Genomic DNA, 15253 nt, shown 5'->3' with positions numbered 1-15253 from the left:
CATCTGGTTTTGGTCTGGAGCTCATGCTGTACTAACAGGTCCCGCCTCATATTTCGCTCGGTTTCTGTTAAGCCGCTATCAGACGGGGCCCAGCACACGGATCGTCTCGCCCACCAGGGCCACATGCCTGGAACAGGAAGTTTGAGAAGCCGAATACTCTAGAGTCAGGTTCGTGGATAATTGGAGTCTGATTGATCGGTCGCGATCATCTGAAAGATCAGTCTGTCAACTCTGCATGGCAACTGTGTACACCACTTCTGCAAGCCAAGGTTTGTAAGTGACGAACGATGACCGAATTGCAAGTTCACGTCTGCAGCCGCAGAGCGATTCATGAGGTCCCAGCAGAGTGGCTATCTATTAATGTTTAATCCGCTAAATGTGCGATGCTGACATTTCATGAAGCTGCCCGCCGAAACTAACGAACACGCTTCCCGGCCTTCGGCCACGAACTGTCCAAGAGTCAAGTAAAAGTTAGAGAAAATGCCTCACAGGAGTGCTGCAGTCACTGCCTGAGATCACCTACCCCTTTGAGACTAGAGAGCAACACACACATCGCGAGAAAATGGCTCTGAACTGCACCCCTGGGGTTATTGGCACCTGGACCGAGCGGACGATCCCCGAAGATTGTTTGTGATTAGCAGGGAGATTGACCTTATCCATGTATGCCATGGAATGCTTATTCACAAACCTGGCTGCTTCTCACACGCGCACCGTCGAAGATCGCCACAGCCACGGGAGATGTGTTAGACTTTCGTTGACCCCCAAACGGCTCTTGTGACATTCCCTCCTTTTCCAACCCAGACTTATCACTGATCGAAACATGCGCTCCTTCATTGCACTGTAAGATCAGTAAGAGGATATGGCAGCAGCTTCATCCATATGAGAAGCTGTCGCTGACAGCGCCTTAGTCAATTGAGTGACGAGAAGCAGGAACAATAGCGCCAAACGATCACATTGACTGCCCTCACTGGAGGTGATTAAGTATTCAGAAGCAGGACCCTTAACGGCCTTGTGAGGGATGACAATAGTATTCACCCTGTATGAAAACGGTGTACAGAAACGCACATGAGGCAAGTTGTCTTGTTGAATGCCGCCGAGGTACAGTTACGGGGACCTGTCATGCTCATGTCAGCCTCAGCTGGCTTCCAGTAAAGTCATCTACCCGTATATAGGCAGGGATAGCGTGATGTATCATTTGAACTATTTGATTTAATGGAAAACACACACTCCATCGGGTCTACGTGTGTGGGCCAACGTTCCACGATGTTCCAGGGTGGTTTACACATGCCGGGACAGAGCTGCGACCACATGATAACATCTTAAAGTAACATTGTAGTGATGGCTTCAGGGGCATTCTCCACGTCTTGCGAGATAGGGCGACGATGAAACCTCGGAAGATTAGTTCTGCTGAACCTACTGCTCTCCGTTGCCGTACCGGTGGTTCCACAACTTCTGTCGTTCCTTCAGATTCAGGCTCGTGATCTATGTAAGTCACCAAGTCGATGGCACTGCCTCGTTGAGAAAGACCCATCCTGATGTCGTGCCCCTTTCAAACTTCACGGAGCCATCTGCCGGTGGCCGCTATTCCGAGGTAGCGATAAGCTGTTCGGCTAAGGAATTAGGGCTGTTTTCAATTTTTGACATGATGCTTCACGTTTGCCGGCGAATGGTCCTACGAACCACCCTGCCCTACCACTTCTGAACTTACTCCGGCCTTGTGATGCCGGTGTTGGTGAAACTTGGGGCGAAACTTCGCTACTCCGTCCGTTGCCTCCATGCCCACAGTCCACTGATGTGGCTGGTGTGTCGTTTTCGCTATCCGAAGCAGTGCATAATTGCCAAGGTTATCCTTATGTGGAAACATTGAGTAACCAGACGGTATTGGAATCTTCATGTAATCTCGCTTTCTTTTGACATGTCAAGAAACATGTTCTCTTCACCTCAGCCATGATTCCAGAGCAAGACGCAATTCCCGATCCATCCATCCATCCCACTGGACCGAATGTGCGTGCGTGTTTAGACTTTCCCCTTGCGTGATCACTTGAGTCCGAAGCTTAAAATAAATGGAAGCGAACATGACATGCTATTTGTGTTTCACTCTCATGAATGACAGTGACAGACCTACATACGTCCGAACATCTGAAGTTAAAGTAAACACAGGCAACCTTGGGGCTCAAGTCGATGGTCAACCCCTGATACCGTTCCGCCTTGTTCTCAGGAAGCAGGAAAATGTTACTGTTTTCGGGAGGGCAAACAGGATGTGGCCTGCACAGAGCCATCTGGCATAATCCGACACGTAACGTCTAATACCGTTTAGGTGAATGCAAACCATCCATCCCTCAGACCTTCACATAACTTGTTCCGCTAGTCAGGCTATCGCAGTAGCCTGTTGGAAGATTACAGCTCTCGTACAAATAGCTCGACTTTCCCACACTCCCTCGAAATTGGCTTACCCCTCTTCGTTCTGCCAGGTTCAGTCAGCATAAATGATACTTCACTCAGTTTAGCCTGGGTCCGCTCGGGATGATCGTGTTGGGGCTCGAGAGTTGTCTTGTCATTGGCCTAATCTTCTCGTAATAAATACGGATCATAGAGAGATCTTCTGCCTGTGCCTCGATGACTAAATCTGCATCGGCAGGGGTGTCCCCCGCATTCCCCCAGTTCCCCGGATTGAACATGGTCCCCGTTAACCCCGATTCCCCGCAAATGAGATTGGGTGCGTCGTCCAACCATCTTCGTCTCATTGCAACTTCACCTCCACATGCGCATAGCCTCTGTTGTGAATTTTGACGACGAGGAGAACGATGGCGAGCCAACATACCAGCACAGCGGCGCCCATTCACGTAACTGACGATGCCAGCTCTCGCCGGGCAAAGAAAAGAGAACTAGATCGACGGGCTCAACGTGCCTCTCGGGAGAGAAATCGCAACCGTATCGCTTATCTCGAGGCTACGATCCAAGCAATGAGCCAACAGGAGTCCAACGGCAGAATCGCAAGCCTCATGGATCAGCTATCCGAGATGACGAGACACCGGGACAGCCTGGTCAAGGTGTTATCCTCTATCGAAACTTCCATCCAAGTTCATCATAAGGGTGAAAGGGTTGGAACTACCACTGGCCCCGACCAGGCACCCCAAACACATAATGAGACCACCACCTTTCAGCACTGGCCTGCCGACCATGTCACATCCGATACGCCCGCGATAGATGTAGAGGATGTCGCCTTGGACGTCTTTGCCCCTCCTGGCACAATGACCTGGGACGTACCGGTGTCTGATACAGCCGATCAAGCCGTCGCAGAGACAACGGGGTTTACCAGCAGCTTGCCAGCCGCAGACTCTTTTCCGCTGCCAGGAGACCCTGATCTGGAGCCATTTCTCAGTGGCCATCCGCTTTCGGCTCGTCAGACTCACCAGGGCGACGGCGTCATCGTGCCTGAGCCGGATTCGGCTTGTGAGTGTTTAGGCTCAAGGCAAGATCCCGGAAGTCCTGGTTTCTCAGCCGCGGCTAGCATATGGCGCTGTGCCAACGAGGTTCTTGGTGGCAGAAAGATGCTGCCTAGGAACGTGCTGGATATGGAAGACGACATGAGCGACGATATTCCGGTACGCGTCATCCTGGAAGGTTGGGAAGCCGTCGAAAGATCAGGCAGGCTGCCGCCGTTGTGGAAGAAGTTGAGGCGGACCGACAGCCTCCAGTTCCGCGACTGTCCGGATACCGAGCGGCTGGCTATTCTGAGACTCATGCACCAACTTCTCCGGTATCAAGCGGAGCCCACCATTGAGCAATGCGCCAAGTTGCCTGCCTGGTACCTCAGCAGGTAAGTCATCCTAACCTGTCCGCAAACTGTTGACGGACGCTGGCCTGACACCCGCTGCAAGACCATCTCAGTCGTTGCCTCACTCGTCTGCGATAGACTTCTTTGTTTGGTAAGTCATAAAGCTCGGGACACGGTTCATGCATCACGACATGGAACGAAAGCTAACCTTGTCCCGTGTTTCTAAACATAAACAGGCCGGGCGTCCGCGAACGATTCGTATTTTCACAACACCAGTATTGCTCGAACCTGTTCTGGAAAGTGTTTGCTGAAGGGTTCCGAATCATGTGGCCTTTTGAGTTCCGTGATTGCTACAGACGAAACATCGAGACTGGGCGGTATTGTGTGTCTCCAGAGTTCGAAGACAGAATTCGGGATATCAATTCCTGGACCATGTCGACGGACTTCTTCAATTACTTTCCCGAGATGTATGCTGATATCCCGGCATATCAAGAGGTTCCAAGAGGCCTGGGATGGAAGCAAAGCAGGGTCGACTTGCCGCGACAATATGAAAGTACTCTAGAACTGGAATTCGGCAGCTCGCCAAGAAGCAGAAGGAGTTCTGGCATGGACACAACGGCTCTCACAGCATTACAACACTGGGCGCGGTGATCTCTTACGATCTAATGCATCAAGCACACTACACCGAGCTGATAATGGACAAATATTTGAATCATTAATCCCTTGGCATTCGACATTTGATACTCGGCGAAGGGCACTAAGTATTAGACTTAATTTTATGCTCACTAGGCTGGAACCTGCGGGCGAGCTAGGTTTCGTCCTCACAGATGAAGCTATCCGCATCCTTTACATCACCTTCTCCTCTGTACCGCAGAACCTGAGGATAAGGACACAGATCCCGAGTCGTGTTGACTCCATTCTGAGTCGTAGCTGCAAAAAGAGTGTCTGGTACTTCCCCCTTTTCGACCCAATCTACAAGAATAGAGAGAGGGTCAACAGGCACAGGTCCGTAGCCGCCAGCGCAATGACCGGCACCGGGTGCGAGAAACACTCGGTAGAATTCATCAACGACTCCCGGACCCCCCATTTTCGTTTGCAGTCTGTCCCAGTAGAGCATAGTGCCCCGATGCGTGATGAGCGAGTCTGCCATCCCGTGCCACGTCAACAACTTGCCGCCGGCTTTCTTGAAATCCGTAAGATCGGTGTTATCGGAGCCGAGAGATTCGGTGAACCTTTCGACCGACTCCTCGAAGATTTGCTCAAACTCTGCGAAGGTTAGGGACGCGGTGTCGAGGTCAGGATCTTGGGAGACAAAGTAACGCATCCAAGCTTCCGCCGGGGCAAATGGGACGGGAACGGTGACGCCATTCTCTGTCTTGGTGTTTGCGAGCCCGCTGAATGGTGCCCCAGGAGGGTTGCCATACCAGAGAAACTCGCCGGACCTCGTTCTCGCACCCTCGAGAGTCTTTGCGACAACTACAGAGTAATCCTCCGTGATTGAAACCGTTCCGTTGGTGTCGGCGCAGTCGACCTCCTCGCCGATCAACTTTGATGTATCGAAATCGCATTTCTCTGGGGCGGAAATGAGACCATCCGAAGCACCATCAAGAGGGTCACACTCTGCAATGATGGCCTCCTGATACCTCTGGAAAACACACTGTGGGGGTGTTGCAATGTTTCCCATTACCACTGAAGGCCAGAAGAGTGCAGGAGATAGTCGAGGGGCATTGATAGCTGGCGCGTTCGCGAGGATTCCGTCGAAATCCTCCGGGCTGTACTCTGCTGCGAAATATCCCTGCCTTCCACCTTGGGAGCACCCGCTGTAGTACGAATGTTGAGGGTCGACGCCGTAAAAAGCCTTTACCGCAGCTTTCCCAATGAGAGCCATCTCGTGTATGGAGCGAGTTGCAAAGTTTTCTAACAAGACTGTGTTGAGGCTTCGATCCGGATTCAGGGCCCACTGTCCGGAGTTGGGGTCGCTCGTGTGATTCAAAGTCAGGCCCGCATCAGTCGAGCCGGCGGCATATCCTTTAGATACTGGATCTGTCATCGCGGAGGCAAATGTCCCTGCTGCGAGACCACTACCTCCAGTGGCTAAGAACCGGCCATTCCAGTTGTCAAGGGGAAGCCAGATGCTAACGAAGACAACATCATCGGCCCCGTGGTGGTTAAGCGTCAGAGTGTAATTGCAGAAATTGGCCCCTGAAGCCAACGGGTTGGACGGTAAAGAGTAGTTCCGAACTTCGATACTTTGGGAAGAGATGACATCAAACGTGTCGAATTGTGGTATCGTGAGCTTCTCGCAAGCTAGCTGAGGCGGCGCATCGTGGTCGAACTTTGGGGCCGCAAGGACCGTTTGACCTAGAACGGTCAGGAAGAGGCTCTGAAGCATCATGAATACTTGCTAGCAAATGACAACGACACATCCAGACATGAGCATCTACTAGAACCCCGGACAGCGACCCGAGAGCCATACAAGCAGTTTATATGTGCGGGAATCCCAATCACCATCATCACCCCGTGGATGACCGCAGATTGTGGAGTTTGGTGACATTGCAGAGGATCTCACCATGCATGTCAGCGACGCCAAGCCGTCCACCAAAGGTAGGTTCAATGTCAATCCCCGTACAAGTTGGCAGCGAGTCGAAATATGTGGACGAGTGCCATGGCCAGGCGAGTCTCAGCGTCAAGGTCTTCAGAACACAACCCCATGAGCAACAGACTGTCAATGAGTTCATTGTAATTGGCTGTCAAGTTCCGGTTCTCTTCTACCGGGGAGGGACTTTGTTCAAGAAGTGTTGGCTTGCGTTAGTCTGCAATCGAGCGCGACGGTGGTTCCTCACTGCGGGGAAGGGAAGAAGGAGGCTGCCCGGGATATTGACACATGGCGCCAGAGTCGACAACTCTGACTCTAGTTTCCTGACTCATTGGCGTCATCTGAGCTCCGCTTTCATGACGACTGAACAATGAAGACAGTTCATTGGACGATTTGGTCTGGGGTCATAATGTGAGGTGTTGATGTCCGGGGATGAGCTCCCTTCCCCCGCACTACCCCGGAATACCCCGCATATACGGTCCCGGTTGCATCAACGTCGTCAACCGTCGGGAGGACATGGTCAACTTGTTCATGACTGAGGAGATTCTAGCCCTGCTAATCGGTATTGGAAGCCGGTAATCATGGCGATTCCATTGGCGAGAGTGATCTTGGCGCAGACTGACCACGCATCTTTCTGCCGGGTATTAAAGAAAACAGTAATTGTCCCAACTCGTAGAACCACAGCATCTGAGCTTTATTGATTGTGTCGAAAATTTCCTGACCTCAACCTTGTTGGGGCGATTAACACTATGGAAGGTCGAGCTACATCGAACGATTTCCGCCGAGTCGATGAAGAGTCTGGCCATCATGTCATGGAAGAGAAACTTCAAGACCCATCTCATATCGAAAATATCAGAGGGCAAGATGCCGGAGAAATCTGTGGGCTGAGTCCCGAAGAACAGAAGAAGGTTATGTGAGTATCACCATCATGAAAGAATCGATTCCTTTGATGCGTGTCTTATTTGATGAGGGGCGTAGCCGTAGAATCGACCTGCGCTTACTCCCAATTCTGGGCATAATGTACTCGATTTCCCTCATCGACCGTACCAATCTTGGCTTGGCTCTTGTTGCTGGTATGCAAGAGGACCTAGGTCTGGGCGTTGGAAACCGATATACCGTCATTGTCATGGTGTTCTTCGTTGCGTATATGTGAGTTTCATCCTAAACGCGATTGTCGGAGCTCTCATAGCACACAGTTCTCACTAATAGCGCCCAGAATATTTGAGATTCCCAGCGTACAACTCCCTCGATAAGTCGCATGGAGTGCAGGATTGACTAACCGTCCCCTCAGAATCTCATCCTTCCGAAGGCCGGCCCTGCCAATTGGCTTTCTTTTCTCGGCGTCGGATTTGGTGCGGTGCTTATCGGAATGGGCTTTACCAAGAGCTGGGGCATGATGGCATTGTGTCGTGCCCTGTTAGGGATACTCGAAGCTGGGTTCTTACCAGTGAGGATCTGATGAAACCCGCGATCGGATATCAAACTAATCAAATATTTGCCAGGGCTGCACATACCTCATTACCTGTTGGTATACTCGGTTCGAAGTTGGAAAACGACTTTCTGGTTTTTGGATTCTTTCCGTCATCACCGGCGGCTTCTCTGCTATCTTTGCTTATGTGTTGACCCTACTCAAAGGCAAAGGCGGCCTCAATGGCTGGAGTTGTGAGTTCTTGCTCATAGGACTATCGACCATGAAGGTTTCACTAACATTTCGAATCAGGGATTTTCATCATCGAAGGCGCAATAACTATGGTGGTATGTGCCGCAGGCTGGTTCATCATCGTTGACTTTCCCACCCGTGCCGGAAAGTTCCTCAAGCCTGCCGAACAACAGTTTGTCATAGCACGCATCAACCAGGACCGTGGTGACGCCGAAGAGGATAAAGTCGATGGTGCCAAAATATTGTATCACCTCAAAGACTGGCGACTTTACTTTTGGGCCTTTAATCTTATGGCATCGACTCTGCCCGGGTACGCATATTCATACTTTCTACCGATCATCCTTCGAAATGGTATGGGCTTCAGCAGTACTGAGGCGCAACTGCTATCCGCTCCACCCTATGTGCTCGCTGCCATCATGGCATACATTTCGGGCTGGCTTGGTGATCGATATAAGATTCGCGGCCCTATCATCGCTGTGCACCAAGCTTTGACCGCCGTTGGGATGTTGATCACCGTCTATGGAAAGGCGAACGGGGCTCGATATTTCGGGGCTTTCCTCGGTGAGTATAATGTCAAGCTCTATCGCCCATATCTCTACTCACAGGCGAGACTAGGTATCGGCTTCCTGCAATTCTGCGTTCCCGGAGTTCTCACCTTCCAAGCCAATAACATCACGTCCCACTCAAAACGCGCTGTCGCTTCCGCAACCTGCTTGATCGGGGGTGGCGTGGGCGGCATTATTGCGAGCACGGCCTTCATGTCCAAGGAGAGCCCTCATTACACGGTGAGTTCCATCCCACACAATGGAATATTCCCATCATGCTTACACTTGGGTATCAAGACCGGTATCTGGACTACTTTTGCAATTTCTATGGTCAGCATTGTCATGATTGTTATCATGGACGTACATCTTTGGCTTTGCAATAAGGCCGCAAGAACGGGTGATCGAAGGAATGAAAACATGGATGGTTGGATGTATACTTTATAAGCATATGGAATACAAAAGAAATTGTGACTCTCATCTGCGCATCGCGTAGATAATGGAACCACGTCTATACATGGAGTTCAAATCAAAGCAGCACTGATAATTTTGAGGATACTCCGGCGGTTACTGACTTGAACTTGTTCATAACACTATTTCCATACTTAAATACCATTTGAGACCCATAACAGGCTTTTCATCATGCCTAATGTGATCTAGAAACTTCGCATTCTCTGTAGAATATCATCACCTCCTTCTCAACTCACTTCCGGCAAAGGGAACATTAGCGGGCTCTTTTCTCGGCAGGTTTGCGAGCACCACCCTTCTTCTTAGGAGATTCGACAACCATGGCGAAATAGGAATAAGCTTCCGCTGTTGAAGGCTCGTTTCCGTACTGCACAAGTTAGCCTTTCGATCTGACCGGGACCTTCTTCTGCTGGTTTTCTTACCGTTAAGTAATGGACTTGAAGTCTGGTGCGTCCGTTATTCTGATTTAGCCAGACAATTTTGTCCGAGTCGAAGCTCAGGTTATCCGTGTCTAGTGTATCTTGGAACATTTCCTCGTAGCTCCCGTAGCCGTCACCCATCTGATAAGAGCCCGTCTCATGGACAAAACCGACCACCCTATCAGGGTCGTAGTCGGGATCATCATCGTCAGTATCATCGGAGTCGTAAGAATCATAGTCTTTCTTCTTCGACTTGTTCGAAGTCTTTGCTTCATCATCAGAAAATTGTCCATTGTCGAGAGGCGCAGGTCTTCCATAATCGTAACGGCAAGGTTTCTCAACAATAGCACACAGATGAATTTTCAAGCCCATGCTCTTGAAGATCTCGTACAATGCCATGTCGACGCCTTTGAGACAGAATGGAAGCCCATGCTCCTTGTCGGTATGGGGGTAAGCATGGGCGCTGTAGAATCCGAGAAGGCGCTGCTTATTCTGGAACTTGTCGGACGTGACGAGCGCTTTGATCTGGTTGTAAAGCGGCAAAGAAAGCGGGCTGATCGCCGAGCCCTGGCCTGCGAGGAAACCGTTGCCACGCGTGGCGTAAAGGTTGTATGTGAGTATGACGCGATGACCCGACTTGACCTCAAAGACTTCATGCTCGCAATCGCTGTAGAATGCAGCCCATTGGATAGCATGTCTATCCGAAGCCTCGGCCCAGTCAAAAACCTTCTCTTGGCCACGGTGGCGGACAGCGAGGTTTCCGCCCTCGTGTTTCATGGGGAGGCAGACAACAAGGGAGCCAATTTGGTATGATGAACGGGGGGTGTCGACGTGAGGTTTGAACTTTCCGGAGGGTCCCGAGTATATCTGCGTTTGTTAGAATCTCTTGTAACTTTGTGGGCGACCATGAGTATATATACTTACGTTCATGTTGTAAAGCTCTGCGCGAATTGCTCGCGAGTCTTCCGCGGTCCGGACACTAGGCAGAAGAATCTGACAGACAGTGTCAATGATTCCAGTCTCATAAGGACAGAAGTTGGTGCAGAATTCTTCAGCTGCAAGCTTCTGAGCCTTGCGATAAGACTCGTCAAAGACGTGTTCGCCGCCCTTTCCGAAGGTTGCAGGCTGCGAATCCTTGAACAGTTGCTCCAAGCCCTTAGCATCAGAGTCCGAAGTAACTGGGAAGCTAACGCGAGTCGGACTATGAGAAACCGATGTGCTCGGTGCGTCCCATCGGATGACGATGGGTCTGGTCGATGTCTTCTGGTCCTTGGCTTTCGAATCCGCGTTTACCGGTTCGATGGGGACTTCACCGCCGACGGCGAAAGTACCAATAGGAAGGTTGGCGGCAGAGATCGATCTCGAGATCGCATTGCCGAGGACTTTGAGTGTGTTCTTGCGGGGCATCTTGAAATCTGTTGACTGTTGGTGGTATTAAAGTTGGGTTTCAGGATTGGGAATGCTTAGTGAACAGGTAGAAAAGAGAGATTTTACGATCGTTTATAACCTGAAAACAGGCGATCTCCGAAAGGTATCGACGCGTCGTAGAACCAAGATGAATTGGCGGCTTTTAGGCAGCGAGTGGAAATTCACGCCAGGTGAAACTCTGATTCTGCACGTCCGAGGCACAATTCACATCTTGACCCACTTTGAGCCTCTTGATGTCACCTTTTTGGCACAACAATGGTTCTTGCTGGTACTGCTGCCTAGCTGCTCCCGTGAGCCAATGGCATGTATTAGGTCGCTGGCATGTCGGCAGGGAGATTAAATTTGCCAAGGGTGGATGTAAAGTGCACAACGGAAGCATGAAGATCTTGTCACCAAATCGAAACATTTGTTACACATGTCTCTTTACTAGACCAGAAAGTGCGGTAAGAAAGGTCCAGGCAGGTCGCCACGAGGCTACAAGACATGCGTAGGTTGCTGTTTTGATGCGTGCTCAAGAGTCCTCCACACCCTTGACGACAACGGGAAAGCTTCCTTCGGAAACAGTCTGATCTTCGTTCCAATACAAAAGATAGATGTCTTGAGTTTCGGTCGGCTTGGCCCAAAACTGGGCCTCAAGCTCAGAGTTGTTGTTGTAGACGAGCTGGGTAGCGAAAAGAGCCCAGCCATAGGTGCTCTGATTAACGCTGACTACCGGAGTTTCGGTAGTGAGACCCATGGCACGGTCGGTACTGTTCGTAATGGTGAGGTAGCCAGCGGAGGTACCATTGACAAATGTTCCATTAACCTTCCAGTTTTGACCGGTGATAGACGGGAGGTCCCAAGTCATGGGCTCGAGATTCGCGGTCGAGTCGTCCGGAGTTTGCGTGATGTATAGGTAACCTTGTGATCCATAATTAGGTTTTCATTTCGGAGATTGCAAGCTTTTTGTTCGGAGGTTTGGCCTTACCGTCATCAACACCGTATGCAATAGGCCATGCCGAGGAGTTGGTGCCGTACGCAAACAAAGTGGCATTGGTCTCTGCCTTTCGTTTCTCAATCCATGAGGTAGAAATGGCCGAGGCACAAGCAAGACTGGCTTGCAACAAGGCTAGAGTGCCAATGGTCGAGAGGTGCATGTTGAAAAGACTAATTAAGATAACGAGTGACTGGAAGACCTGAAGCAGCGAAAACGAATGTGATGCCGATATCCAAATCAAGAGACTAGATGAAGTCAGCTCCAACCAGTTGAGGACATGCAATTATTACATAGTCCATCAACACACCTTAAAGCAAAAACAGACGTCGGGAGCCACCTTGACTTCTCTCAACCTCTATTTCCCCCACAACACGCTTTTGACAAGCATCGTGGGTCAGCAAAGAGGGGCTTTTCCGATGTTTTCATCTCACCAATGGAACTACACCAGAGAACCAGGATGGCGGGAGAAGCCGTCGTTAAAAGCTTTTTTAGGAAACAAATCTTGTTTTCCCCTGGATAAATGGAAACAACCTCGGATTACCTCCACTTTCGGGGCTGACCATAGTGGTATGTTGTGCTTGGTGCAGATCGTCCCAAGTTTAAGGTACGCGCAACCCCCTTTCGTCACGGGCTTCCGCAAATGCAACACCGATTATCCCTGCATTTTTTGCTGTCAAAGCGGAATATACATCAACTTCCCGGTCCCATGAGGCTTAAACTCTTGCCAAGTCTGGCAAGACCATTGCCGTGTAAGCCGAGTTGCTTAGATTTTCCAAGATAGGCACTCCGGAAAGTGGCACCGGACGGCATAATCCGTTATGGGTCGGTTAAATTTGCAGCAATGTGTCGTTGGGTGTGAAGTGCCCTTGATGACTATTTTCCCGGGGTCTACGAGCTTCGGTCTGTTGAACATTTGCTCCAGAAGTCAGGTAAGGTGATGATATTTTGCTTTCCACCACATTCCGCGATGGAGACAAGGAGGCGCGGTTGATGATGTGGGATGCAAGCCGAAAGGACTTGTGTCTTACCTGTTCGAAGAATTTTATTACATCACGAAACGTACAGAAAGCCAGAAACTGTTCACCATAATTTTACTTATCAACTCTTGATATCCTTCGGCAACAGCTTTCGACTCTTGTCATCTAACCTCGTCATTCGTTCTGGCTCCAAGCCAACAGTCTCTCTTTAGATCGTTTGTTTTCATCTTCAACAGCTTATTATAATCATGGTATCCGCCAAGACACTCGTTACTTGGGCATTGACCGCTGTGGCCGGTGTTGCCGCTGCCCCGTCAGAACTTCATCATGTCGCTCGCCGTAGCTGTGGAAGCAGCAGTTCATCTGCTTCTAATACTCAGACATCTTCCAGCAGCGAAACCTCCACTGGGAATCAGATGTCTACCAGTGGTCTGCCTTCTTCGAGCGAAGAAAGTGCCAGCTGCGTGAACAGCCCTACCAACAGGGCGTGCTGGTTACCGGGCTACGACTTGACCACGAACTACTACGAAGACGTACCTGACACAGGCGTTGTCAGAGAGTACTGGTTCAACATCGAGAATACCACGGCTGCCCCGGATGGTTATGAGCTGCCCGCCCAGCTGATCAACGGATCTTTCCCTGGTCCTACTATCATTGCTGATTGGGGTGATACTGTCGGTACGTAATAATCAGACAATATTCTCCAGAGCTATTGACTAAACATGTTCGTTCACAGTTGTCCACCTCACCAATTCCTTGCAGACCAACGGCACGGGCCTACACTTTCACGGCATTCGTCAGAACTACACTGATCAAAATGATGGAGTTCCCAGCATCACGCAGTGCCCAATTGCTCCCGGAGATACGTATACCTACAGATGGCGAGCAGTCGAATATGGTACTGGCTGGTATCATTCCCACTTCTACGTTCAAGCTTGGGACGGAGCCTTTGGCGGCATCATCATCAACGGCCCTGCTACGGCCAACTATGATGTGGACCTTGGCCATGTCTTCTTGAATGACTGGTACCACGTAAGTTTTCTTCTCCATTTTCCACGGACAATTCTGTACACGCAGTCCTTTTCTCTGTTGGTGTGGTCTCCGTGCCATTCAAATGTGAAGACTAGAGTGGTTATACGATACCTACCATAGTGAACCATTTCGAGTTGCCTTTCTCCACAGAAGAATATACTGACACATTATCCATCTAGAATACAGCAGATGAACTCGTCACCAAGGCTGCAACTGGTGGCCCGCCAACTGCCGTCAATGGACTCATCAACGGTACCAACACGTACAACGACACCATGGGTTCGCGTTTCGAAACCGTTTTCGAGGCTGGCACCAAATACCGTCTCAGACTCGTCAACGCCGCAGCCGATAATCACTTCCGCTTCATGATTGACAATCACACCATGGAGGTCATCGCCACAGACTTCGTCCCCATCGTCCCCTACAACGCCACCCAGCTCAGCATCGGTATGGGTCAGCGCTACGACATCATTGTGGAGGCCAAGGATCTGACTGAGGGCGATTTCTGGATGCGTTCGATCGCCCAAGAGTCATGCTCCGAGTCTGATGCGGTCGACGATGTCAAGGGTATCGTCCGATACTCCAACTCCTCCACTGCGGACCCCACGACATCCGCTTACAGCTACACGGATTCTTGTGCCGACGAGCTGTCCTCGAACCTTGTTCCGTACCTTGCGATCAACGTTTCTTCAAACTCCGTGACCACGGATGAGAACGTCGGCGTCATGGTTACTGACAATGCTCTGCTGTGGACGATGAACAAGACCTCTTTCCGTCAGCAATGGGAGTACCCGACTGCACTTCAGATCGCGCAAAAGAATTCGACTTGGCTCACCAAGCAGAACGTCATCCAGCTTCCCCAGGTTGACGAGTGGGTCTACATGGTCATTCATTCTCCCTTTGCCCAGGACCATCCCATGCATCTCCACGGTCACGACTTCTGGATCTTGGACTCAGGATACGGCAACTTTGACTCAAACCAGACCGACAGATTGACGCTGGCAAACGCACCCAGAAGAGATGTTGCCATGATGCCGGGCAGTGGATACTTGGTCATTGCCTTCATCACGAACAACCCTGGTGTAAGTTAAAGCATTCCACAAATCATCAATTCGCATTGTGAAAACTGACATATCACTCTAGGCTTGGTTGATGCACTGCCATATTGCTTGGCACACTTCAGAGGGCTTTTCTCTTCAGATCATCGAGCGCGAGTCTGAGATCACCTACGACACTGACGTGCTGAACAAGACTTGCACCAACTGGATGAACTACGTTGCCGAGACCGACCTGGTCCAGTACGACTCAGGAGTCTAAAGCACTGAATGAAACTTCAGGGACATGTACGGAACTAAGTCAATCTTAATCAAAGGTTCA

The 15253-nt window shown here is 50.5% G+C and overlaps 6 protein-coding genes across 6 annotated transcripts; 3 read left to right on the top strand and 3 right to left on the bottom strand.

The window, feature by feature from the left end:
- Positions 1 to 2963: 2963 nt before the first annotated feature.
- On the top strand, positions 2964 to 3824 carry CkaCkLH20_09978 (bZIP transcription factor; the record flags this gene model as incomplete). Its single annotated transcript, XM_038892693.1, has 1 exon — positions 2964 to 3824. One exon carries the CDS (start codon positions 2964 to 2966, stop codon positions 3822 to 3824), a length of 861 nt encoding a protein of 286 aa, XP_038741942.1.
- Positions 3825 to 4586: 762 nt separating this feature from the next.
- Positions 4587 to 6173, bottom strand: CkaCkLH20_09977 (feruloyl esterase b; the record flags this gene model as incomplete). Its single annotated transcript, XM_038892692.1, has 1 exon — positions 4587 to 6173. One exon carries the CDS (start codon positions 6171 to 6173, stop codon positions 4587 to 4589), a length of 1587 nt encoding a protein of 528 aa, XP_038741941.1.
- Positions 6174 to 7392: 1219 nt separating this feature from the next.
- CkaCkLH20_09976 (uncharacterized protein) lies at positions 7393 to 9023 on the top strand (the record flags this gene model as incomplete). The annotated part of the gene is made up of 5 exons (XM_038892691.1): positions 7393 to 7523; positions 7666 to 7726; positions 7877 to 8036; positions 8095 to 8819; positions 8877 to 9023. The coding sequence occupies 5 exons, from the start codon at positions 7393 to 7395 to the stop codon at positions 9021 to 9023; spliced, it is 1224 nt and encodes a 407-aa protein (XP_038741940.1).
- Positions 9024 to 9300: 277 nt separating this feature from the next.
- Positions 9301 to 10870, bottom strand: CkaCkLH20_09975 (oxidoreductase; the record flags this gene model as incomplete). The annotated part of the gene is made up of 3 exons (XM_038892690.1): positions 9301 to 9411; positions 9467 to 10330; positions 10388 to 10870. The coding sequence occupies 3 exons, from the start codon at positions 10868 to 10870 to the stop codon at positions 9301 to 9303; spliced, it is 1458 nt and encodes a 485-aa protein (XP_038741939.1).
- A 532-nt stretch (positions 10871 to 11402) lies between these two features.
- CkaCkLH20_09974 (differentially expressed protein) lies at positions 11403 to 12027 on the bottom strand (the record flags this gene model as incomplete). The annotated part of the gene is made up of 2 exons (XM_038892689.1): positions 11403 to 11791; positions 11859 to 12027. 2 exons carry the CDS (start codon positions 12025 to 12027, stop codon positions 11403 to 11405), a joined length of 558 nt encoding a protein of 185 aa, XP_038741938.1.
- Positions 12028 to 13260: 1233 nt separating this feature from the next.
- On the top strand, positions 13261 to 15193 carry CkaCkLH20_09973 (multicopper oxidase; the record flags this gene model as incomplete). Its single annotated transcript, XM_038892688.1, has 4 exons — positions 13261 to 13522; positions 13581 to 13876; positions 14056 to 14958; positions 15020 to 15193. The coding sequence occupies 4 exons, from the start codon at positions 13261 to 13263 to the stop codon at positions 15191 to 15193; spliced, it is 1635 nt and encodes a 544-aa protein (XP_038741937.1).
- Positions 15194 to 15253: the final 60 nt, after the last annotated feature.

Source organism: Colletotrichum karsti (genome assembly GCF_011947395.1).
Source record: "Colletotrichum karsti strain CkLH20 chromosome Unknown Scaffold37, whole genome shotgun sequence".
Taxonomy (NCBI): Eukaryota; Fungi; Ascomycota; class Sordariomycetes; order Glomerellales; family Glomerellaceae; genus Colletotrichum; species Colletotrichum karsti.
Note: the sequence above shows the minus strand (reverse complement) of the source record. Positions and strands in the feature narration are given on the sequence as shown.